Source organism: Labrus bergylta, chromosome 22, assembly GCF_963930695.1.
Source record: "Labrus bergylta chromosome 22, fLabBer1.1, whole genome shotgun sequence".
NCBI lineage: Eukaryota > Metazoa > Chordata > Actinopteri > Labriformes > Labridae > Labrus > Labrus bergylta.
In genome coordinates, this window is record NC_089216.1 from 15,779,328 (window position 1) to 15,802,995 (window position 23,668).

The window sequence follows — 23,668 nt, forward strand, 5'->3', positions numbered from 1 at the left end:
GCAGGATCGTTGTTGTTGGAATATTATGACCGCAAGAGAAGCTACAGTCGACCTTCAGATGGTAAGACAAATAAATCTTGTTTTCGTTGGTGGTCTGACAGATGCGTAGATTGTGGCTCCTGTGTTGCTTTAGTTTTGAAATGGTCACATGGTCCGAGAGAGTCATAGCTTGCTTGCGTTGTGTAGCATTAGCAGTTATGTAAATTAGGGTGATAACACACTTACAGTCTTCGGGCAAGGTGATATCAAAAAAAGTTTCCACTAATTGAAGATTTTCAATTCAGACAGGTGTGTAATTTAGAGTTCTTCATGGCCTCTTAAGACCTCAAAAGCTGTGTTTTTGTTGTTTTTTTGATAAAACTGTAAAGTCAATGTTAACTTCAGTTCATTAATAATGGGAGTAAGTGATTAACTGATATCCAGGTGTTTGCTAATGGTTAACATAGTTACATTTCTGTTTAACTGTTGTCACAACCTGGCTCAACATAGCAGTGACAAAAGAGTGAGACCACACATAGTCGGCTACATTATTCAAAGGAGTTTAATTAAATCAGTAAATTAAACAGTGTTAGATCTATGAGGAGTATCAAACTCCAACCCAAGCACAAACAAACAAAGGTTAACCGCAGTATGCAGGAGAGAAGAGAGCCCGAGGAGATTGAGCAGGGTCTGCTTTGTAGTCTCCCCAACCAGCCAGCTCAGGCGTGCTGCATGACAGTCCTTCCTGACTCCACCCACATCTACCTGCAAGGAGAACACAGCCAGCAAGGGGAAACAAACCAAAGAGGCCAAGCTTGAGGCCGTCACACTCCCCCCCATAAGTCAAGGGTTCTACCCTGGACAAAAACAATAATTACAGTAATAGGTAGCTATCAATAACTACACATATTTTGTATCTACAAACACATTTGACAAATTGCACGTTATGATGCACATTCTTTTGTTTAAATGTTCTAATACTCACAATAACTCCAATCAAACTGTCCTCTCTCTTGACACACCTCCCCTGTCAGACTCAGCATCTCCAACCTCAGCAGCCATGGCGCCTAGGAACAGTTAAGGAGGAAGGAAAGTAGAGACTGCAGAGGAGTGTAACAAGAAGTGAAGAGGATGTGTGGGAAGTTGAAGAGTTACAAAGGTGCACGTGACAGAGCATCAGCCATTATATTATCTTTTCCTTTAATGTGCTGTATGTCCAAGTTATAAGGCTGCAAAAACAGAGCCCATCTCATGAGTCTCTGATTTGGATTTTGCAGAGAGTTCAAAAATGTTAATGGGTTATGATCAGTCCATACTCTGATCGGCATTCCGGAGTCAAGGTAGACATAGAAGTGCTGTAAAGCCAAAACCAGTGCCAGCACTTCCTTTTCTACAACGGAATAGTTGAACTGATACGAAGTAAATTTCCTGGAAAAGGAGCGAACTGGACGTTCAATGCCTCTCTTATCAGCCTGTAGGAGAACAGCACCTGCACCAATATTGCTTGCATCAACGAGTGTAAAAGGCTGATCAAATCGGGGAGCTAGCAATACAGGAGCTGAACACAACAGAGCCTTAATGTTGCAGAAAGCTTGCTGACAGGAGGTAGACCAAATAAACTTTGATTTTGCCTTGAGTAAATCAGTTAAAGGAGCAACCACAGATGAGAAGTTGTGACAAAAACAGCGATACCCAAAAACCTCATTAACTCCTTTTTAGTGGTAGGAACAAGAAATTTGTCAACAGCTGAAACTTTGGCATCAACTGGCCTCACGTGACCCTGACCAACAACTTTATCGAGATATGTCACTGTTGCTTTTGCAAACTCACATTTTGCTAGGTTTACAGTCAGATTACCATCAGCTAGACGTCCAAACAAAGCTCTAATACCAGAGAAATAAAACATGACACCAAAGCTGGAGAAGAAGGGTTGAGGAGGCCGTGGAGTGGAGGTGAAGTGTCCGAAGAAGACGAGGAAAAGACGAAAAAAAAAGAGAGAGAGGAGAAAAAAGGAGGAAGGCAGAGTGGAGTCCCTGTGCTCGTTAGCCGGCTAGGCTGAGCTAGCTCGTTAGCGTTGCCATGGCAGCCATCAGCTGGTCAGGTAACTGTGCAGTTCTCTGGAGTTGATGCTCAGGACAACACCTGAGTGGTTGCCTGCCAAAGAGAGGAGAAAGGAGACACCAACTAGGAAATGAGTAATGCTAAAAGAACACACAGTCCATATTAGACACTTTAACGTTTCTGATGTGTTTGACCTTTATCATCAAATCAGAGTGCATCCTAGAGGCTGAACAAATATGAGAAATGCAGCAACTTCCTCATCCATTCAAATCTGAGCTACAGTCCTGAGTGTGGCCAACACATTTTTTAACGGGTAGGTTCCATTTTTCTTTCTCATGCAGTTTAACAAAAAGACCTCAAATACATGTATTGGTTAAAGATCCCATATTCTCCTCATGTTCACCTTTCATGTTGTCAGTCCATGATATCCACAGAGGAGCTTTGCATGACATGCAGCTCAATAAAACTTGATTTAACCTGATTTAAATCGGCCATATTATGAAAAATCCACTTCTACAGTGTTTCTGAGTGTAACCTGAGTGTCTACTGACCCACAAAATGTGAAATAATCCAGTCCTTTGTTTGTGGTCTGCATAAGTCTTACAACACGGGGCGCTGGTGGCGCATTGGTTAGTGTGCGCACCCCATGTATGGAGGCTGTAGTCCTCCAAGCGGGTGGCCCAGTTTCGAATCCGACCTGTGGCTCCTTTCCCGTATATCATTCCCCACTCTCTCTCTCCCTGATTTCTGACTCTATCCACTGTCCTACCTCTTCAATAAAGACACAAAATGCTCCAAACAAAATCTTAACAAAAAATAAAAAAAAGTCTTACAGTCTAATTTGCTCTCCTTGTGATGTCACAGTGGCATTCTGGTAAAAAAAATCAAACAAAAAAAACCTCCCCTCCTTTGTTGTCTCTGGCAGACAAGAAGAGAGGGGTGAGAGTGAGCTCATTGCATTTAAAGAGACACACACCAAAACGGAGCGTTCTGAGAGAGCTGGTTTATACAGGGTCTCAAACCTCCTCTGGTGCTTGATTCATGTTATATTTTGACCAAAGCACAGCACAGATGTTTCGTATAGACCACAGGGGACTGTGGGAAAAGGTGGAAAAGGGGGATAATATGTCCTCTTTAAGCTGTAAGCTTTTTGACCTCTGTCCCCTTTTCTTGGAGATCACTTGATTCCTCAACATTTTTTGACCCAGTGCAGCACTCCCTTCAATGTTATTTCTAAACCTCCTTATTTATCTTGTACATGGTGCCAGTTAAAACCCTTGTTTCAGCCTCTGCCTAAAACAGCTACTAACGTCAAACAAGAGTAGCCAAAAGCAAATATCTAAGTATATATAAGTATCCAAAAGCAAACAAGTATCTCAATATATTTTTTAACTCATCAATTTGAATTGTCCCTAATTTGTATTTTTGATTATATCATGAGGCATCATTTCATCCCTATCCACAACACTTAATCAAATAAACATGATATAGTTGATATAGTATATATAAAGTAATGAAATGACTGATTGTCTTGTATATGATGAACATGAAGCGCCTCAACACCAACACTAAAGAGTCTTTAGTGTTGAGGGGGAAGGGGAAGGGGGAAGTCCTCCAGTACCTTGATGTGTGTTAGCTGCTGGTGTTAGTGGCTCGGGTTTTAGTAGCAGTGGTTAGTGGTAGTCCTTATAAGGGAACGGAAGGCGGGGCTACCTCCTGCGTTACCTAGAGTCTGCGAGTCCAGGTCGTCGTCGATGAACTCCTCGCCCTGGATGATGTGCTGCGTGTCGTCGCTGTGGTTGACGGGGCTGGTCATCTCCTGCTCCTTCTCCTTGTGCACCTGGGCGTAGACGTTGCGGTTGCCCGGAAGCTTCCTGAAAAACAGCGGGGGATAGGTGTCCTCAGTCCTAAGCAAAGGACTGTGGGATTTGTTGTTTTTGTAAGATGGGGCTGTAATTTTTCACTGCATCGTTTAATTAAAGTGACTTTTTGGTGGATTTTTGTGTTCAGGACACAAGGTGGTGCTGCTGGTGTGATAGTGATGTGAAAAGAAATCATGCAGATAAACAAAGTAGTACATTAACATTCATGCAAGCTACCAGGAGGGGGAAGAGGGGTACAGTGCTTAGGAGCTAGCTAACTAGAATAATGTATTAATTTGGTTCAATGTTTAGTTGCATTAACCACTATTGTCCTTCTTAAAATCAGAAAACAAGACCGTTTTAAAACAATACAGAGGGTGTGACATCACAGCAGGCAGAAGTCACTGCGTTTACATCAACTAAGGGTCAAAGGGCACAGAGGCTGCTGAGAAGCAGGGTCAGCTACTGAGGGGTGAACTTGTACTGCTGCTCCGTGCACCGGCTTGCTTCTGACTCTCTCTCTAAGGCTCTGAAGTGCCCACGTTCAGAGCATAGACTGTAAATATTACTGGACGAACCCTGACCCGTCTGTGACATAGGCAGAAAATGAGTCCAATCGACGGCCGCATCCATATTGGATTTGCAGTCTCAACCTAACTTCGGATCAACCTAGCGACAGCAGTAAGGCGGGACCGGCGGGACTTAGCTCCGCCCATTCAGCTCGACGTTAGCGGTCCACTTCACAGCATAGCTAACAGCTAGGCTGCTATCATCAACTATTCCTGCTCGTCCTGAGAAAACTCTCCAAACAGTAAGTTAACATTTAACTTTTCTACAACACAGTTAAAACGAATTATATTCAACACAAATATTTAATTAAAGTCTTAAAACTACACTTTGTTAAATATACAATCATGGTTATTAGTTATTTGTTAGAGAAGTTAGACTTTGTCAGTGTTAGCAGAGAAATACATTAACAAAGTTTTATCCATAAACTGTAAATAAATGAGACATCCAGAAGAAATCAATATTACAAAGCATACAGTTCATGTTACTGTTGTGACAAAAAGAGGAATGTCTGTGTCTTATATTTACTGATGTCAACAGCGATGACGGTGAACATGACAATTGAAAAATAATTATTTAGTATTTATTATAAGACATTTGTTTTCTATTGAACCCTGTGAAGTCATGGAGTCTGTGGCCAGTGTCAGCTTCACACCAAAAACTTTAAGTATTATAAAAAATAGTATTTAAGACTGGCATCTATTATTATGAGTTGCAGCTACCTTGTTCAATGTTATTCCTGCAGATGTGGCTCATAACAAAAAAACAGCCTGAGCTGTCACATGTAGTTAACTGTACATTTTGTCTTGTCTGAGGCATTAATTGAACACCTTTGTATTTCTCCTATAGACACAGTGTGGATTATTGGTGACTGGTCCATCGAGGTGCCCAGAGAGCTGCAGAGACAGAGGAAGAAACCTGAGCCTCAACAACATCTGCATTTGTTGGTTCTTCTGGGGTGGACTTCAGTTGCTTCTCTTCAACAGCTTGTTGTGAGGGAGGTCTCCCCCGGATGGCCTGAGTGATGTCACCCACAGGCTGAGAGCTGAGGCGGGTTTTAAGCCTTTTGACAAACCGTTACACCGCGCCCACCTGTCAAGCTGGTCAGCTACACGCCTTATTGTGAATAACTCTTATCCTTCATCAAAACATTCACCCCCCCCCCCCTGTACAGTGTGTGTCCATCGAGACATGAGCTAATCACACCTATTTGTTTGTTTTGTACCAAGCTGTAAACATGTTCATCTCTGCTGTAAAAACAGACTTTTTTTAATGTTGTTTTTCAGATTAAATAAATATTTCTATATAAATGCACTCCTTTATGTCTACTTATGAGTATACATTTCAGATTAATGCTCAACTCAATAGCTTAGGGAAGGAAGTCTACTTTTACACAACTTCTTACTCTTTTGATAAATACTAATGTAGTTCATTTCTGAAAGTGGGATGGAACAGAGTCATTGCAAAAATGTGCCCTTAAACACAGCCCCACTCTTAAATCAAGATACATGGAGAGTAAATAAGATCAATAACTGGTGAATAAAAACACAGTTAAAAATGATTTAGAAATGTAGTCTTCCCAGATCAATATCACATAATATCAACTTCTCCCATCTAAACTGGACAAAGGGGTTTAAAATAGGAAGAAAATAGTTTGATTGCAAGTTGTTTGGAGGAGATCTAGTTTTATTTGAACAGCATGAATACAGTCTTCCAAGGTGCAAACCCTCCTCTTCCTTCTGAAGCTTGTGGGGCTCCTTCATGTACTGCTGTCTTATCTGCTGGCCATCTTCTCTCAGCAAAACTTTGACTGTTGAAAAGTCATTCTGAAGAAGCTCGAGCATGTGACATGGATCCAGGAGAACATGGACTTTTAGTGCGAGGTCTTCAGGATGACAAAGAAAGAGAGAAAATATCAGTTATTCATTAAATCATTTTGTTTGTTCTCATCTATTTTTCTGTATTCATCTGTGTGTAAGAGCACATTTATAAATTCAACAGTGTACTACCCAGACAACAAAGGTCCAGTATTCAGGTAATCAACATCTATTCAAAGTTAAGAAGATAAACATTATTGTAATCATCATCTCTCACTCACACAATGATATTCCACATTAAATTGTCTCAGATTTTGTGAGGAAAAATTAAGCAATTTATTGTGGATAGTACTGTGTACTCTTAACATGAAACAAATATAATCTGAATTATTTAAATCATTAACAGGTCCCAACTCTCTGTGCTTTAGTACAGAACATACAGTAACTCATTTATTATTAACATGAGCTCAGTACATGGCTGTATTCTTCAAACTATTTCTTATACTTTATATCTATGTGCTTTAAATCTTATTTTCATTCCATGTTATTTATATTTTATATTTCTACAGCTATATTCTGTGTATGAGTTCAGTGAAAATTAATATGGTTATTAATATAGTTCTTAATGGTTACAGATGCTCTTACAAAGTGAAGTTTTTTAAATTTGTTAACAGTTTGCACAAATCTTACACTACATCAACCATGTCACATTAATGTCATCCTCTATAACCTACACAGCACATTAGGTTCAGTTCAGTTTATGTTACTGACGGATAATTACTACACACAGTTTGTTTTTTAATGTCCACATTTACGTGGAGTATAACTTTCATCATAAAGTCAGATAACCATATTTACAGTCTGTGGTTAACCACCGAGGTGAACCTTTAGCTTCTAACATCACACAAACTCATTATTTTCAACAACAACATCTTAACAACAAACATTTCTAAACCATTGACCGTAAATAATGAGCTACACAGTTAGCCGACTGGTTTACAAGCTAACGCTAAACAAGCTAGGTCCGTAAATATAAACACATGAGTAAGCAGTAAATATAACACTACTATATCACTTACCGAAGAAAACTGAAGCATCAACTTGTTGTATGGTCTGTTAACCGCACAGCAAGCCATGTATGTTGTCAGATATGTGTTAAAAAACTCTCCAAACGAAGTAAGAAAGAGGAGAAATCAGACGGATCAAGCTGTTAGCCTCCTGACCTGCTGACCTGACAGACAGATACAGCTGTCAATCAAATCTGACACAACCAAATATGGGCATAGTCGTTTTCCTTAATAGAATACTGTCAGGAAATCAAAAGTAGAGCAATTAGCCTCCCACATGGTTCATATGTGCCAAAGGAAAGATGTAGTCACTCAAGATATGAAGCTACAACTTTGTCTTAAAACGAGATTGCTTGATTTGGGAACTACTACCATCTTCTTATTGAGGATAAAACGTAGATAGAAATGCAAAATATACAGTCACAGATCTGGCCAACATGTCCTTTCTTGGTGAGGTTTTACATATAATGTAGCTGAAGTTTATAAAGTAAGCATATTTTCAAAAGATGTTGCTGTATACCTTGAACAAGCTCTACTGCTACATTGTCATACCCATTATCTCTGCAGGTCGTGAAATATTCACTGTAATAAAATTTGTCATCAAAATCTAGACATGTAAGTTGATTTCCCAAATTGACATCCAATGCATTTCAATTACAAGATTGTTTTGTGCAGGGAACATGTACGTGGTGCCTACAATGTCCTCTATTCCCCTCCAAAATAGGTCAAATATGTTCTTGGGGTTTACCATCCATGTTTGAAGATAGATAAGTATCTATGGATTTCTATAACTAGTGAAAAAAAGGTTCCAGGTCTGAAAGGTGAAGTCTGTGAGAAAATGAGCCTTCTTCTCAGGTGATTTATTCCCTCAGGAAACATTTTCTAAAGAGTTTATGGTCTCCATCTCTAGTCTTCCTCAATACAGCATGATGTTCATTTTGTAAATGATGGTCCCATTCAGAGTCAAAGAGACCATTCGGTTGGGAGGAGGAAAGGGTGGGGCCTACAGACGGGCTCTTCTTGATTGTGTGACTCAAGAAAGCCAAAGAAAGCAAACCTGTGAGTAGAGTTAGCGTGTGTCTTTATGTGCTTGAACGCACAGTGATCACAGCTAATCATTATCTCTAACCTCGGCGGGGCTAAGTTTCACTCCTGTTTAACACTGACATTGGATAACAAAGCACAGGGGAGACATATCACCTTCCAGGAGCAATTTGTTTTCCATGTCTGATTGCTCGGCCTGCTCAGCTGCTAAAGAGGAACTTTTCAGTAAATAAGAGAATTCAACTAAGAGTTATTGCTGGTGTCTACAAGGGTTGCAATTTAGTGCTTATTTCAATTTAAAAACAAATGAAAGGTTTATTTTTTGGGCTTTTCACGGCTTCATTTTTAGAGATAGGACAAGAGGTAGAATCAAAAATAGAGGAGAGACAATTGGGGAATGACATTTGGGAAAGGAGCCGCAGGCCGGATTTGATCCTGGGCCGCTTGCTTGGAGGACTATAGCCTCCGTACAAGAGGTGTTGCACTAATCAATAGGCTACCAGCGGCCCCACATTAATCACAAAAGTGTTGTTCCACAGCCCTAAATTAAGTACAAGTGACAGCCCTAACTATGGGTAGGAACTCATGATAACAACCATACACAAGACATAGCCCACAATATGATACAGCTACTCTGTGGTAAACGATATATTGTATGACAATTATTCAACAATAGATGTGATATCTGAATAACTGAATAAAATGAATAATGGTCCTAAAAAGGTAAGGTGCAGGATTTATGTATTTAGTCACTGCAACTTGGTGTCAGTTTCACCTCATTAGATCCCTAGTGAACAGAAAAGTAGAAAAATATATTTAATATTTGTATTTTTACACAAACAATTGTCCAGCAAGTAAAAACAAATTTGAAATATTAGTTTTCAGCTCCACCCTGTTGATTTATGCCTTAACATCTTAAAACATTTCTTTAGAAAGGGGGAACCATCAGGTAAGGGGGTCTGGGGGAGATTTATTTCACTGCATTGTGCTCGATTTTATGTGCAAATTTATGTTCTTGTGATTTTGTCTTGTGTACTTTTCGGAGGTAAGCATGATTTGACTGTCTGAGATTTGCATATTAATTAGCATAATTAGTGCCTGAAGCACTAACAGTGCGAAGGACCATATTGTAATGCAAGGAATTATTTTGGTTAACACATTTTTAAAGGCATGAACGTGCATAAAAAAAAAACATGTTTTCATGAACGAAGTTTGCAAATTAGCTCAACGGCGCCCACTATTGATTTTTACGAATAGTTTTTTTTTGCCTACATACATGAATGATTTTTTACATGTTAGAGCAGGTCGAGACCTACAAAAAAGTCAGTGGAAGTTATTGTCTGATGTCAACAGGAAGTCCGCTATGATTTTTTACAGCAGGGCTATTGAACTGGCGGCCCTGGGGCCGGGTCTGGCCCACGACGTCATTTTTTGTGGCCCTTTAAGAAGTCTTATTTTACTCTTAAAAATGTAGGCTATCACTGTATGTTTTATTTATTTTTTGATTGCCGACGTGCATGAGATCCGTGTGACCATGTGACAGAGGCACAGATTTTTTTCCCAATTTGTGTGTCTCACCCTGGTCTCACCTCATGGTGTCACAATTATTCTTGTTTATCCATCTCCTGCTCTCGTTCCTGCTTGACCCATGCGCTGCTCTCATCTCCGTCTCAACGCACTCATCAGAAGCGCCAGAGATCCGGTTTATGACCATTGTCTCCTGCAAGGGGTTCAAGCGCCCTGTGAGTGGGAAGTGCACCGTAAAGGTTGAACACTTTTGCCGCAGGTATGTGCATCACGTGCCGCGGCGCTGTCCAAGGTGCTGATCGTTCATTTGTTCATCTGTTTGTTTGTTCGCTGCTGCATCTGTTATGGATTTCTGCAGTTCTTTTTCTAGGCTACATAGTTTGTCATGCCCATAGATAGACGTGTGTTTGTTGTTGTTGTTGTTGTTTTTGGTGTGCGTGTGTTGGTCAATGATTTCCTCTATGTCGGGGAAACAAACCCAGTTGCAGAGAGGAGGAGGAGCATCGGTGTTTATCTCTTTTTTTGCAGTGTTTTTATTAAAATGCATAGCCTAATATATCCAACAATATAAAAGACTAAAACTTATGTATGTTTCATTATTGTACAATGTGTTTTAGCAACGGGAGACGTGGAGCAGCAGAAAAAAACGGCGCTCTAAAAAAGCCGACAGATATTTTAAATTAACGACATGCGACATTTAAAAGGTTACCAATCCTGCCTTATAATGATAGTCTATTTGGTTTGTAGATAAAAGTAAGTTGTATTTAACTTCATCAAAAAAATGCATTATTTGTGTGCTTCTGAGCACAAACAAGCACATATGCTATCTGCGGCGCTTGGAGGTCTAGAATGATGGTGGTCCTAGTGTTAAGACAGCAAAATAGAGCAGAATCACATCAGCTTCAGAGCAAGAGAGAGAGAGAGAGAGAGAGAGAGAGCGACTCTCCTCTCATGCATCAAAAAGTGAAGCTTCTCCTGGCTCCGTTATATACAGCTGCTTGCTGCCGATTGTACTGAACTCCAATAAATAACAGATATCTGTTAATGTAGACCTACAGCTGCTTGCTGTTGTTTCAGGACTGAAATATAACGGAATATCGAGTAGAACTTTTCAAAACGTGAGGCGTACTCCTGTTGTTGTTTATGTCTGCACACGAGCATAAATTGAGCAGATTAAAGTTGTTTGTTGCAAAAACTAGATTAATTTAGAGGGGAAAACACATTTGATATTAATACAACCCAATAGATACAAGACAGATAAGAGTATGTCAAAAATAAAAAATGTCGTTTTATGCTGAACAGGATTTTTTTTCATTTTGTGGAGATTTCTTTGCGTACCACCACAGGGAGCCCGCGTACCACCGGTGGTACGGGTACCATAGTTTGAGAACCACTGCTTTAGAGCATCTGAAGCAATCTGAGCTGTGAAACCTGAAGACGGCACACTACAGTTTTTCAGTGTCTCAGATATCCTTTTCTAAACTCTGAGAAAAGCAACCTACCTACCTACATTACTCGACAAAACAAAAAGCTTATTTTTGGCTTCAAACCGAAGTTGTTCATTGAATGCACACTCCACATCTAACCTCAGACACACATTTCAAAATACTCCGGCGTAGGAATAGGCTTGAGAAGATGTCTGATCAGAGGCTTACTATAAATATATTTACTAGGGATACTTTTCATTGTCATCCCTGAGCCAATGAGTTTCATTCTTTATTTTAATCGTCTGTCATTCATTTTTCAAAATAGGCTACACTGGGATTTTCAGGATGAATGATTCTCATGTATAGAGAAAATGGTCTGTTGTTATAAGGTGTAAAACAAAAACACAAGCTTACTGTCTCATATAGAAGAGTAGAGGTCTATGAATAACCAAAAGAGGGGCGCCGGTAGCACAGTGGTTCATACACACGCCCCATGTACAGAGTCTACAGTCCTCCAAGCGATAACCCTATCTCCCACTGCCCTGTCTCTCAAATAAAGACATAAAGAAATAAACCTTTGTAAAAAAGAAAGTATAACCCAAAAGGCAAGGATGTTGTGTATAGGTACGTTCAGGAACATTAGCTTTAGCTTTAGAGACCGGAAGGTTTAATGGCGCCCCAGAGAATGTCTGCATGTTTTTTTCACAATCATCTATTTTTGATCAAAATGTTAATCAGTCATATCTGTTGAGCTGCTGCTGCAGGAGCACACTATTTTACATGTAGAGAACATTCAGATTCTTTGTGTTTAGTATATTCAGTAACAACACGAACAGCTGTTCTAATTGTGTTTAGAGAGCTACAAACTAACTGGGTAAAATCATAACTGTAAAATACAGGTTTCTGGAGACTTTTTACATCTGTACATGTAATGGATCGCAGCCTATCTGGATGACTCGGGAGCAGGTGCAGGCCACCATGCCTGACAAGTTCCAGCAATGGCGCGGACTGCTGAACGGCAGGAAGTTGTAGTACATTTTATTTGTAATGCACTTTATATTTTTGGAAAAATTCTCAAAGTGTTACAGAGATTAAAAATAAAATAATAAATCATCAGAATAAACCATTGGAATAAAAACAAGAAAGATTAGACAAATACACTTCCTGATATTTATGTTGTTACAGGAATTTCTAAATACTGATGTCATGAGGTGAAGCCGCAACATTTATATTTTGAATTGACATAGAAAAAATACATCTTTTAAAGGTTGTAAAATATTTATTGTTCTTTTTGAAGGATTTATTCATTGATTTAAACGGCTATTTAACTGTAAACGAGTTCAACTTATTAGTGTAAAAACCTTGGACTAGTCACTGATTTGCTCTTCAGCTGTGTCTGGATAAACTGATGGAGAAGTGCAGCCCGTGCCTCGACACAATCAAGATGCAGGTGTATTTTGAGTTGAATTACACCTCCAGACGTAAGTGTGTTTGAAATGAAAACCAATATCCTGTGTGTCTTAACCCAGGAGTAAACATCATTCTCTTCAGTGTATCATAGAAACTGGTATTATTTTGTCGTCATTAATAAAGTTTTCACTGCATCGTTGTAATGATGCCTGACCCGTGTCTAAGGATGCATCATATCATATCTTTATATTATTTTTACGATCATCCAGTCAACTCGCCTGAATCAGTAAGATTATTCTGCAGGAAAGATTTTAGAATAATTGAGAAGCAAATCCAACATGTTTTTGACTAAAAACCTGAAAAGTTGTTTATGGAAACCTTCTTTTAAATTGTGGCCTTTTTAAGGATTGCATATGAGCGTTGTAAGATGAACATCTTAACAGAGACCTGAATGTGTTTGTGCAGGAGAGTTCCTGGAGGATATCCACCAGGTGATGGAGTCCAAGCTGAGCTCAGTGAGCAGAGAGATCACAGACAGCAGGGTGAAGACACGGGAAGAGTTAGAAGCATTGTACCGCAAAGTCGTAACGTACATCCTGGTTGTCCTCCCAGCTATTCCAGACGATGATAACCATCCTACCAATCCACCCCCTTCACAAGAGGATAGCCTTCGTAGGAGCAAATAGCTGCCACTACTTGGGGGCGGCTGTACAAAAGGCAGTCAAACCCGCGATGGATAATTGCTGCACGCACCTGAAAGCCAGTGCGAGCGGGCGCGTGATGGATATTCAGAGCGGGAACGCGCAGCAGAGGAAAGGAGAGTGAAGCGAGGATGAAAAGAGAGGAACGGCCGTCTGCATGGACTAATCGCGGCCCAATTAGGAAACTCAAGTACCAGTAGAGGTGTGCGTGCATCCTAGAGACCTGTAAGTTGTGTGTTATAAGTTATAAGTACAGTTATTCTGTGGTTGTATTAGTTTTAACCTTATTTGTAGATGCCTTGAGTGTACATTATAGTCTGTTGGAGATTTATATATTTTAGTTGAAGTAAATGCAGAACAAGATTGTATGCAATGCATAATAGCTAAGCTTTTGTGATTTATCTTTTCACAGAACCACTCACATTTCTAAGCCTGTACACGCTCATGTTTGTACACTGTTGCAAGGAGAATTAAAACCACTTAAAGGAGAGAAGTTGTCTGCATCTGTGTTTTAACAGACACGCCTGGAGCGAAGTCTGAAATACGACTCAGCCAGTTATCCAGTTCATACAGTCCTTTTAAACCTCCACAACAGTCTCTGAGTGCAACAGCCACCTTATGACCACCTGTCATAAAAATGAGAAATCAGAATATTTTAAAAATCGTTAAAAAAACTTGTAATTGTTATTTATAACCAAAAAAGTTAATATTTTGTATTTCCTCCTTGATAACAGCTTGCATTCTTACTGGCTTTGTTTTGATGTACCTTTCAACAGTCTCTCTTGAGTTCCAAATAGTTTCTAGCTGTTCCCACAGACTTGCTTTAGATTAAAGTTTTCATCAATCTTTGAATCTACTAAATCCCAAATTTGTTCAATGGGATTCAGATCCAGACTTTGACTTGGCCAGTCCATCAGGTCCAGTACTCCAGATTCCTTTTCTTGGTCAAATAGTCTCTGCACAGCTTTCAAGTATGCTTGGGCTTATTGTCTTGTTGGTATATAAACCCAATTTCAAACTGAATTCCCCTTTTTATACCCAAAAATGAGCCGGCTCACTGGGCTTCTCTGAGAAGTCAGAAATGAATCAAGCATAACTTTCAACCACTAAAAGTAAATAACTATAATTTGACATCTTAATCAAGAAATAATAATCTGCTTTACTATTTTTTGCTAAAACAGTAAATTTGAATGGATAACAATAATAATGATATTTTAGCATTATTTTAGCAAAATATCATTTCAGTTAAAGAGCTTCTACATACTGATGTATTAACCATTACAGAAACATAAAAAAAAATATTTTTCTAATAACCAATGGTGTTACCGAATTCCCCCCTGGGATTATTTAAGTATTTCTGATTCTGATAATTTAGGGCAGCCTTACATTGGGTGGTGGTCTAATACATTTATTAAGCACTGTACATACAAAGTACACTCCAACGCTTCTATCAGTGTGCAGTTAGACATTTTGTTCACTTTGTTCAATTCCAACATTACAGAAAGTGATGTTTTCTCCATGTATAGTTATCTTAATGTTGTCGGGTTGTTGCTATGGTAGAGTTTCACAACATTGTCATTGATGGTTGCTCGGCTCGAAATTGTGAACTTTATGTTCATGGATGAACTCCTTAAATCCACACCCCTGTGAGATGTGAAAAGGTGTTCTAGTGAATGATGGGTGATGAAGGGTCAGATTCAGGAACGGTAGCAAACACATTTACAAAACTAAAAACACACACTCGAATACTGAAGTTTTGAAAGTCTTTGAATTATATTTGAATGCTGAATTTCTTTCCAACAGCCCTAATACCGAGGGTTTGAAGAAGAGCTAACTGGCTGCTTTGAAGCTGAAGGCTGTGGTGTTAGCTAGTACCTTAAAGCCGAACCACTTCTCGTCAGATGACTGCAGTCCGCTGCCAAAGTTACATATAGCATACTGACGCAATTCTCCTTGTTGAAAATTATCGTACAATTAGACCGACCTTTGAAACGACTGTTTTAAGGTGGAAAAGTTCCATAATGTTGCTTTAACTGATGCTAAAAGAAACCCTGCCCTGATCACGTAGTAGATTGTGAGTTGGCCTGGCTGGACATTTTTCTGCGCATCTTCTTGAATTTTTGCTGGATGACTATTTGACAAGTAGCTTCTCATATTACTTGTATTTCCCAACGTGTAGGTCACAGCAGTCTGGCAGTGTCTGTATATTGTTTTTTTTATTCATCAACTTTTCTCCTTTCTCATCTCTTGTCCTGTTGAAATGAAAAGGCTTCCACACGTCGTATTTAAAAGCCGCTGTAGCATCCACAAGTTCAAAATCTTTTCTATGTTCTCCCTCGATGTACTAGAACTTAGGCAGTAAGCGGTCATTCATGGAGATGGTCTCTGTAGTTCCCACTTCCCTCCGCTCTGCTCCACAGTGTCTGAAACAAAACTACACTTTTTGCCCAGAAGACTTATCGATTCATACCGTCACAGCAAGTCCACGACCATATTGAGACACTTTTAATCTTGTGATATCGTCAAGTTGATGATAGTCTTTGACCCCAGTTTACAGAAAAGTAGAAAAATGTATCTAATGTTTGTATTTTTACATAACAAATATTAGTTTTCAGCACCACCCTGTTGATTTACGCCTTTAAATATTTGTCTAGAAAGGGGAAACATCAGGTGAAGGGGTCTGGGGATCTTCTCAGATTTTTTAGCAACAAAGATTTCATTCACTGCATTGTGCTCGATTTTATGCACAAATTTATGTTCTTGTGATTTTGTCTTGTGTACTCTTTTGTGTCCCTTCTGTAATCTCATTTGGTGTTAGGACACATTATCACATGTTACATACATTTATTTTGATACTTTTATTTTGTATGTAGATTGTTTGTTGGATGTATGATTTTACTGCTGCCTGAAAAACAAATTACCCTCTCACAGCGACAAGAAAGACAACCTTGTACCGTGAACCAGAGGTCAGCCATGATTTGACTGTCTGAGATTTGCATATTCATTTGCATAATTCTTTTTGCATTTTATCAAAAATAAAAACAGCGATGGTTTGAGAATAACATGCATAACTTCCAGGTTATACCAGTTTTGAGGATAATATGTATTTAGGATTATTCCAAGAAATGACTTAAAAAAGCAACATGTCCGATGTGTCCTTGGGCAAGACACTTAACCCCAATTTTCTCCTGCTGCTTCAAAGGCAACGTATGAAAGGGATTAGTTACTTCTGATGGTCTCACTACATAGAAACCTCTGCCATCAGTGTGAATGGGTGTGATTGAATCTACTTACTTGGTCCATTACATTTCTCCTGACACAATGAAAGTAATAATACTCTGTCAACAAGTTCAATCAAAGGGAAATTCATGCAAACATCGAAGTCAGAAGCAAACTATAGGCTCTGTTTTTCTTTGTAAGCAGAGCAGAACAACTGCCCATAAACAACCCCTTACATCAGACTTTCTTTTATTTATTTAATGTTTTTTATACACTTATGTATGAGTGAGAGAGGACGACACATGTCAAGTTTGTTAATAAAGCACATTTACAAAATTCTCAACTTGACCAAAGTGCTATAAAACCAAGATAGAGAAATAAATAAAATTAAAATCCATATTAAAGAATAAGAGTACCCACAAAGAAATATGAAACCCCAACAAAATGAAATGTGAGAATAAAACAAATAAGAGCAAAGATTAAATCCATAAACAGAATAATTGGTCAGGCCATTGCTTCATTTGTGACATTTTATCACATTTACAGTTCCAGGTCTAAAAGAACGGATGAACTTGGTTCATTAACTTTAAAATTATCAAAAGTGTATTTGAAGATAATCTGGATTGTTGACTGTGTCCACAGCTGGGATGAGGAGCGGGTGTTGAATTTCTTTAGATTTGCAAATCAGTGTCAGTGATATAAGTAGAGACTGTTGTCGTATTCAGTTCACAGAGCACCACGATGGAGAAGTTCTGGCTGGGTCTCTTGTGTCTCTCAGGTCAGTAAACTCTGTTTAATTATAACTGCTTATTTTCTTACAATCCACAATGTCTTCAGTAATTAAGTGTTTTAAGGGGTTGTCTTTATGATTATGTTGGTTGGTCTGAAAAAAATGTTAACCTTAAAAATTCAATAAAAAGCAATATATAAAATAGAATAATATAATAGAAGGCAGTGTACATATTATTTTTAATTTTGTTCGACAGGTGCATCTCCACATAAACAGAGAGACTTTGCACATTAATAGTTTGGTAAAGCAGCTTTATATAAATCATTTTGTAGGTGCAGCTAGGCCTGGGCGATATGACAAATAATTTTATCACGATAAAAAATGTCATATCAGTCGATATCGATAATTATCACGATAATTGTCAATCATTATTTCTTTCAAATTTAAAATCTGATTTGAAAGTTGAAGAAACCAGATGTTTAATTATGGTTTAATTATTCTTTATTGTCGGGGAGCTGGAAATACTGATACGACAGTTTGCTGCTGGGGAGTGGCACTTACTGGCCCGCTGCTTACTGAGGGTCCACACCATAGACTGTTTATGTTATTTACCATACGGTCCATACTAACACTCGTTTGGGATGTTTGGTCATTTCTTTCCTTCGGTGTGTTATAACGGGTCAGGTTTGTGGTGTCGCCGTTTTAGCTGCACTTGTCTTCGGCACAGTTAACAGAGCACTTTACTCTGTTTTTTGTCGGTCTGTAAACTTTCCAAACTGTCTCTAAACTCCGGAAGTTGAGCGGCCTTTCTTGTCGACGATGTTTTCTCCTGCTCTGAGCCGCTACACTCAGCGTTTTCTTCAGGGTCTCTATCGCTTATTTCAGCTGTGTTTTCATTCCACTCCTAACATCTGTAAGCCCGCCTACATCCCTATCCCTGCAACATGATTGGCTGTTCGTCGTCTTTTTCTTCTTCTCTTTAATATAGGGTAGCAATTAGCATTGAAGGAGCTCCCGTTTCCCAGTGGTTGGATGGTGTAATTACATGTTTAAACCTATTGAAATTTTATCTTACATTTTTCATATTTAAATTGACAAAAATTATATCGCGATAATTATCGTTTTTGTTTTATCGCCTAGGTGCAGCAAAGCACCTGTTTAATTACTCTTTACTGTATGTGTGTTCTCCTCACAGGCTGGAACATCTCCTCATGCCTTCCCTCTCAGTACCACTATGTAGCTGAGCCTATGACTTGGACTGAAGCTCAGACCTACTGCAGAGGGAAGTACACAGACCTTGCCACTGTTGAAAACACTGAAGAAATGAAACAACTTCTCTCCACAGTTCCATCTCTGCTTGATGAACATTTTGTCTGGATCGGCCTGTACAGTAAAATAGAGTGGAAATGGTCAGACGGCTACACAGGGAGTGGGGCTGATTATAGGAAATGGCAGCCTGCAGAACCCAACTTTTTCGGAGGTCAATTCTGTGTTGGAATGAGTGTGTTCAATAGTGGAACATTGTTCGATTACTTCTGCTCTGCCAGACGTAATTTTATCTGTTACACAGGTAAGAGAGCAAGAAACAAGGGGCATGTCCAGGGTGTTTTGCTTTGATTGGCCCAACTTGGGCGCTGATTTATGAAGGAGTGGAATTAAGTTTTAGTGCATGCACACAGTAATAATAGGGTCGGTAATCTTCTGGTTAAAACATATCCATCAAAACTTTGATAGAGGACATACTGGCTGCTGCGTTGTTGTCAAAGAAGCCAGCACTTCAACATAGCATGTTTCCTTAATGTCTGATCAGATAGTAAAGTCATTTAACGATTTAATTCATTATATATCTCACATATTGTTCTTTCAAAGAGGTTTATTGAACATTTTACTTGGATCAATCATTTCCTTTTTTTTCTAACTCTAACTGCAGGGACACAACAGGATCCTGAGTTTGTCTTTGTCAATGAAAGCATGTCTTGGTCCAATGCTCAGAAGCACTGCAGGGAGAACTTCATAGACCTGGCCACTGTGAGGAACTTCAATGACAAAGAGAAGTTCCTGAGCTGGGTGCAAAAAGGAAAAGAGGTATGGATTGGTTTGTACAGAGATCCTGACATTAACTGGTCTAATGGGAGTCCCTCCACATACACATACTGGAAACGCAGTCGAATTCCATTAGGCTCCATGAGCGCGGCTTGTGGAGCTGCAGAGATGCCAACATCAGGAAAATGGATTTTGTCTGACTGCGAAACTAAACTCCCGTTCGTTTGCTACATCCCTACATGTAAGTGATAAACTGACTTTCACTTGAACACAGAGATTGTAGAATTAGATGATTATAATTGATGCTACACTGTCATTAATTGTATTGAAGCAGTAACTCAACAGCACAGTTTCTTCTTTATTTCTGCATGACAGCAAAACAGCAGGTGATAAAGCTCAGGATGAAGCCAGAGGACTCCACTGTGGATCTGAATGACCCTGCTGTGAAAGCCGACATAATGAAAAAGGTGAGTCTCCAAACATTTTTTAGTAAACTTGAATTGCTCGACCAAGTGAGTGATGGGGGAATTTCTGTCTTCATTTCTGTGTTTGTTTGTTTGACTGTGTTTCTATCCTGTTAGCCTGCCAGGTGAAACTAATGTGAGCTCGCAGCAACAATACAGATTTAAGAACATGTTTAGAAATGTGTTTCCATATGTATCTTTCAGCTCCAGGACAGGCTGAAGGAGAAAGGACTGAGTGGAGTCACCCTGAAGTGGAAAGAGCAGCCTGATGGGAAAGTTTTCCACAAGGAAGAAAAATGTTCTCAGAAGAAAAACGATGAAAACTTTAAGCTCTGCACATGAAATGTACCCGTGTTTAGCTGCACAGTAATGTGTGTTATCAATGTTGGATGATGATTCTATCTGAGACATGCATTACAATCAGTGACTAAGGCATTCAGTGAGATAAATAATTGTTCTAAAAGTGTATCGTAGGTTTGTGACCCCTTAAGTGACCCCCGAAATGTTTTTGTTCCTGTTGCTGGGAAATTAGCCCTTATCAATATCAGCATTAGTGTGTCATTAATTTGTATTGCCATGAATAGATATACCTGCTTATAGTAACAAATGGGGGAAAGGGGATACAGGATTGATTATAACATCAATCCGTTATAATCTGTGTTCTTAAAAAACTGTGTAATGTTGTAAGATTTGTGTTTGTTTAGAATACTGTTTACTTTAAAGTGAATCTCTGGCTTGCATGAGGAGGAGAGACGGTAAATGAACAGCTGTTAGATAGTACACTCATCTTGACACAATGCTCTGATTTATGTTGTGACATTAATGCTTTTTAGCTGACATCTGTCTCTGGAATTTGGGGATGTTGTGTAAGAGGGAGGCATCAAGCAGGTAAACATGAGGAGAGGCTTGTTGTCCATGTGCTGGGACATTAAAGGCAGGGCACTTTTTAAGATTTTGGTTCAAATAGGTTGCGCAAAATCGTCTTATTTTGAAATTCAACTGAAATTTGTGGAATTCCTGTACATTTTAGAGTACGGTCATAATGTAATGTGACGTTCAAGCCGTCAAAAATGCGCTCAAAGAGACCCAGAAAATAGGGAAAAAACAATTCCTTGCATTACAATAGGGTCCTACGCACTTGTCAGTGCTTCGGGCCCTAATTATTTCCCTGTAATGATTCCCATGCATGCTGCTTGAAGTGATGTCAGTCAGCAGCTCTTTCTCCTCTCCTTCAGTGTGCAGCAGGCAGGTGAGCATGAGTAACCATGGTGACTGTCTGTCTGTCAATCAATGATGTCCCGCCCCCTCTATGAATAAAACTCTTCTTTCCGTAAAACTTGCTTTGACCATGTGTGACAGAATAATCATATTCTGCATTATGTTTGAAGTCTACATGTTTTCAAATTTTCATCACTGTATAAAAATATACCTGATGAACACTCAAATAGATTTAAAATCACAAAAGAGGACACACTAAATTGTAGTTTTTGAGGGCAAGACATTTTTGTTGATGAATGTTCTGGGGGAGACCTCCAGACCCCATCAACAAAGACACCTTTCAAATAGACTAAACTTATTAGCACAGTTTGTGTGCATTGAAATGCATTATACAGGGAAACAGGTGTGGTTGAACCGTTAAGTAACTTGCAAAGAAATCTATAAGATCAGTATGAAAAAATAACCTTTTAAAATGTGATCATGATGTTACCATGAAAAAATCATATTTTTTTCTATATTTCCCACCATTACTTTCTTTTATTCTGTTCGCAGGTACAGCCAAATTCTTTTCTATGTGGGTATACTTCTTATAGGCTGGTAAGAAGACAAACCTTCACTCGAAACTGTCAGATTTACATTTCTCCAGCCTCAGCAAATCATATTTCCTTTCCAGCTTACAACATACATTTGGCTCCTATACAAATATAGATCTGCTGCTATGAGGTGCCTTGCACATATGTATTACAGCTTCACAGCTCTAAATGAAGAATTACCATAAAATGGTACACAGATTAGGGGTGCAAACGAGTACTAGGGTACTCGAAAAAAATGTAATTGATAATCGTTTTGTAGTCCACATTTTTGTAAATGTTTCTTGTTGCATTGTAGGTTCTAGGATAGGCCTAATTCAAAACAGAAAAAAAACGAATGTTCAGTTCAAATTGTCTTTTTAGTCCACAGAAAAAGAAGGACTTTCTATTTGCGATTACCGCTTTACCCCGCCAAACCAATGATGTTTGATCATCCAGGACAGAGCAGCATAACTAGATAATACTATATTTTGGAATTTTAGATGATTATTCTTTTAATAACTACAAAACGGAACAACCTTATAGGGAGAAATAGCTCCTAGCGAGCGAGATTGAGCGAGTGTGTCATTACGCACAGAGGAGAAAGATGACACACTTAAATCGTTCACCTGTTCTATTGTAACTTCATTTACCTGAGTAAAGTGTGCTCTACACTGCAGACTGTAGTCTTTGTTAACATAATGTTGCTATCAAAACAGCTTCAACTTGCGATGAGTGCGCATTGATGTCTGCGTGTCCGCTCGCCACACTCACTGCTCTAATTATAATAGAAGTGTTAAAACAGTCATAAGATACGTCTGTGTGAATTTTTATTTGAGGTTTGCTGTCTGTTGAAGGAAGAAATGTCCTAATTTGAACATTAATACAATCAATTATTAAAATCCCGAAGATTCAAATTAATCAATAGATACAGTCGGCATTGCGTCAAAGTTGGGGGCGGGGCCTCCCGTGGGGGAAAAGAATCACGGAAAAAAAAAGAACTACAACACGATTACTCGAGTACTCGCTTTAACAATGGGAAGATTAGAGAGAATTGATGAGAGAAGATTTTGCATTTCTGCACCCCTAACACAGATATAAAATTACTGAAGTGAATGAATTCATGACAATTTGTAATAACATTCAGGCAGACCACAGAGTCGCGCTCTGCTATCATGAAAGTGTTTTTGATGGCAGCAGATTTCATGCAAGCCCTCATCAGCTGATGGCCAGCTGATTTACTTAAATTCATCCCATTGCATTTGAAACCCTCGTCCACCCCAGCTCCTCCTTTCATACTGTGTCTGACTGAATCAATGCCATGCTGTTGTCATTGATGCCTGCTCTGTTTGGTTTTTAATGCTTCTCTCCCTGCCTTAGGCTTTCCTTGTATGCACATAAAGGGCAGGAATGTGTGCTGTGCCTACCAAATGTTTTCCACGTATGCACTTGGAAGGGCATGATGTCCCATTACAGAGCCATACCGCCAAATATTAATAATTGCAAATAAAGTATTTTCCTAAGTGGTCCTGACTGAATTGAGCTGATATAGACACAAGAGGGCAGTGTTGCGCTTGGATTACCTCTCAGCTTTTAAATAAATGGTTTCCCTGCATTGTAGTAAACAACACATTTTCATGCAGTCATTAAACATAAAAAGAATAAAAACATTTATATAAATATCCAAGGTCTATGAAGAATCTTAAATAATATTTTGGATTATATTCATGAAAGTGTCCAACGACTAAAAAACACATTTTAGTCCTTAATCTTAACATAAAGCCAATGCGGAAGTTAAAAAAAACTGCAGTTTCTCGAGGGTCGCCTTGAGGCCGGCACCAAAAGACCCGAAAGTAACATACACAGACAGCATTTCCAGGATGGTGACTACCTATCGGTGGGCTTCCAAAGCCCCCTTCAGTAACCAATTGGTGTTGCACTCAGGCCTCGTCCAATATTGTTT

The 23,668-nt window shown here is 39.1% G+C and overlaps 1 protein-coding gene, 1 long non-coding RNA gene and 1 gene segment (V, D, J or C); 2 read left to right on the forward strand and 1 right to left on the reverse strand.

Moving 5' to 3' along the window:
• Positions 1-5,856, forward strand: part of LOC136177446 (uncharacterized) — a 46,008-nt gene extending 40,152 nt beyond the window's left edge. Inside the window, exon 3 of the long non-coding RNA XR_010665058.1 lies at positions 5,319-5,856. This is a non-coding gene — a long non-coding RNA (uncharacterized lncRNA). The remainder of the gene's footprint in view (positions 1-5,318) is intronic.
• The window catches only part of LOC136177443 (Ig kappa-b4 chain C region-like), a 133,613-nt gene that overhangs the window by 47,040 nt on the left and 62,905 nt on the right, over positions 1-23,668 (reverse strand).
• LOC109991310 (putative C-type lectin domain family 20 member A) lies at positions 17,423-21,246 on the forward strand. The gene is made up of 5 exons (XM_020643589.3): positions 17,423-17,459; positions 18,607-18,981; positions 19,342-19,695; positions 19,830-19,921; positions 20,123-21,246. Exons 1-5 carry the CDS (start codon positions 17,423-17,425, stop codon positions 20,258-20,260), a joined length of 996 nt encoding a protein of 331 aa, XP_020499245.2. The 3' UTR covers positions 20,261-21,246.

Bases quoted from the DNA above. Each gene is read 5' to 3' on its own strand.
- LOC109991310 (XM_020643589.3), top strand. From the start codon at position 17,423: ATGGAGAAGTTCTGGCTGGGTCTCTTGTGTCTCTCAG. The intron at 17,460-18,606 runs GTCAGTAAACTC...TTCTCCTCACAG, and splicing joins GGGTCTCTTGTGTCTCTCAG to GCTGGAACATCTCCTCATGC. The intron at 19,922-20,122 runs GTGAGTCTCCAA...TGTATCTTTCAG, and splicing joins AAGCCGACATAATGAAAAAG to CTCCAGGACAGGCTGAAGGA.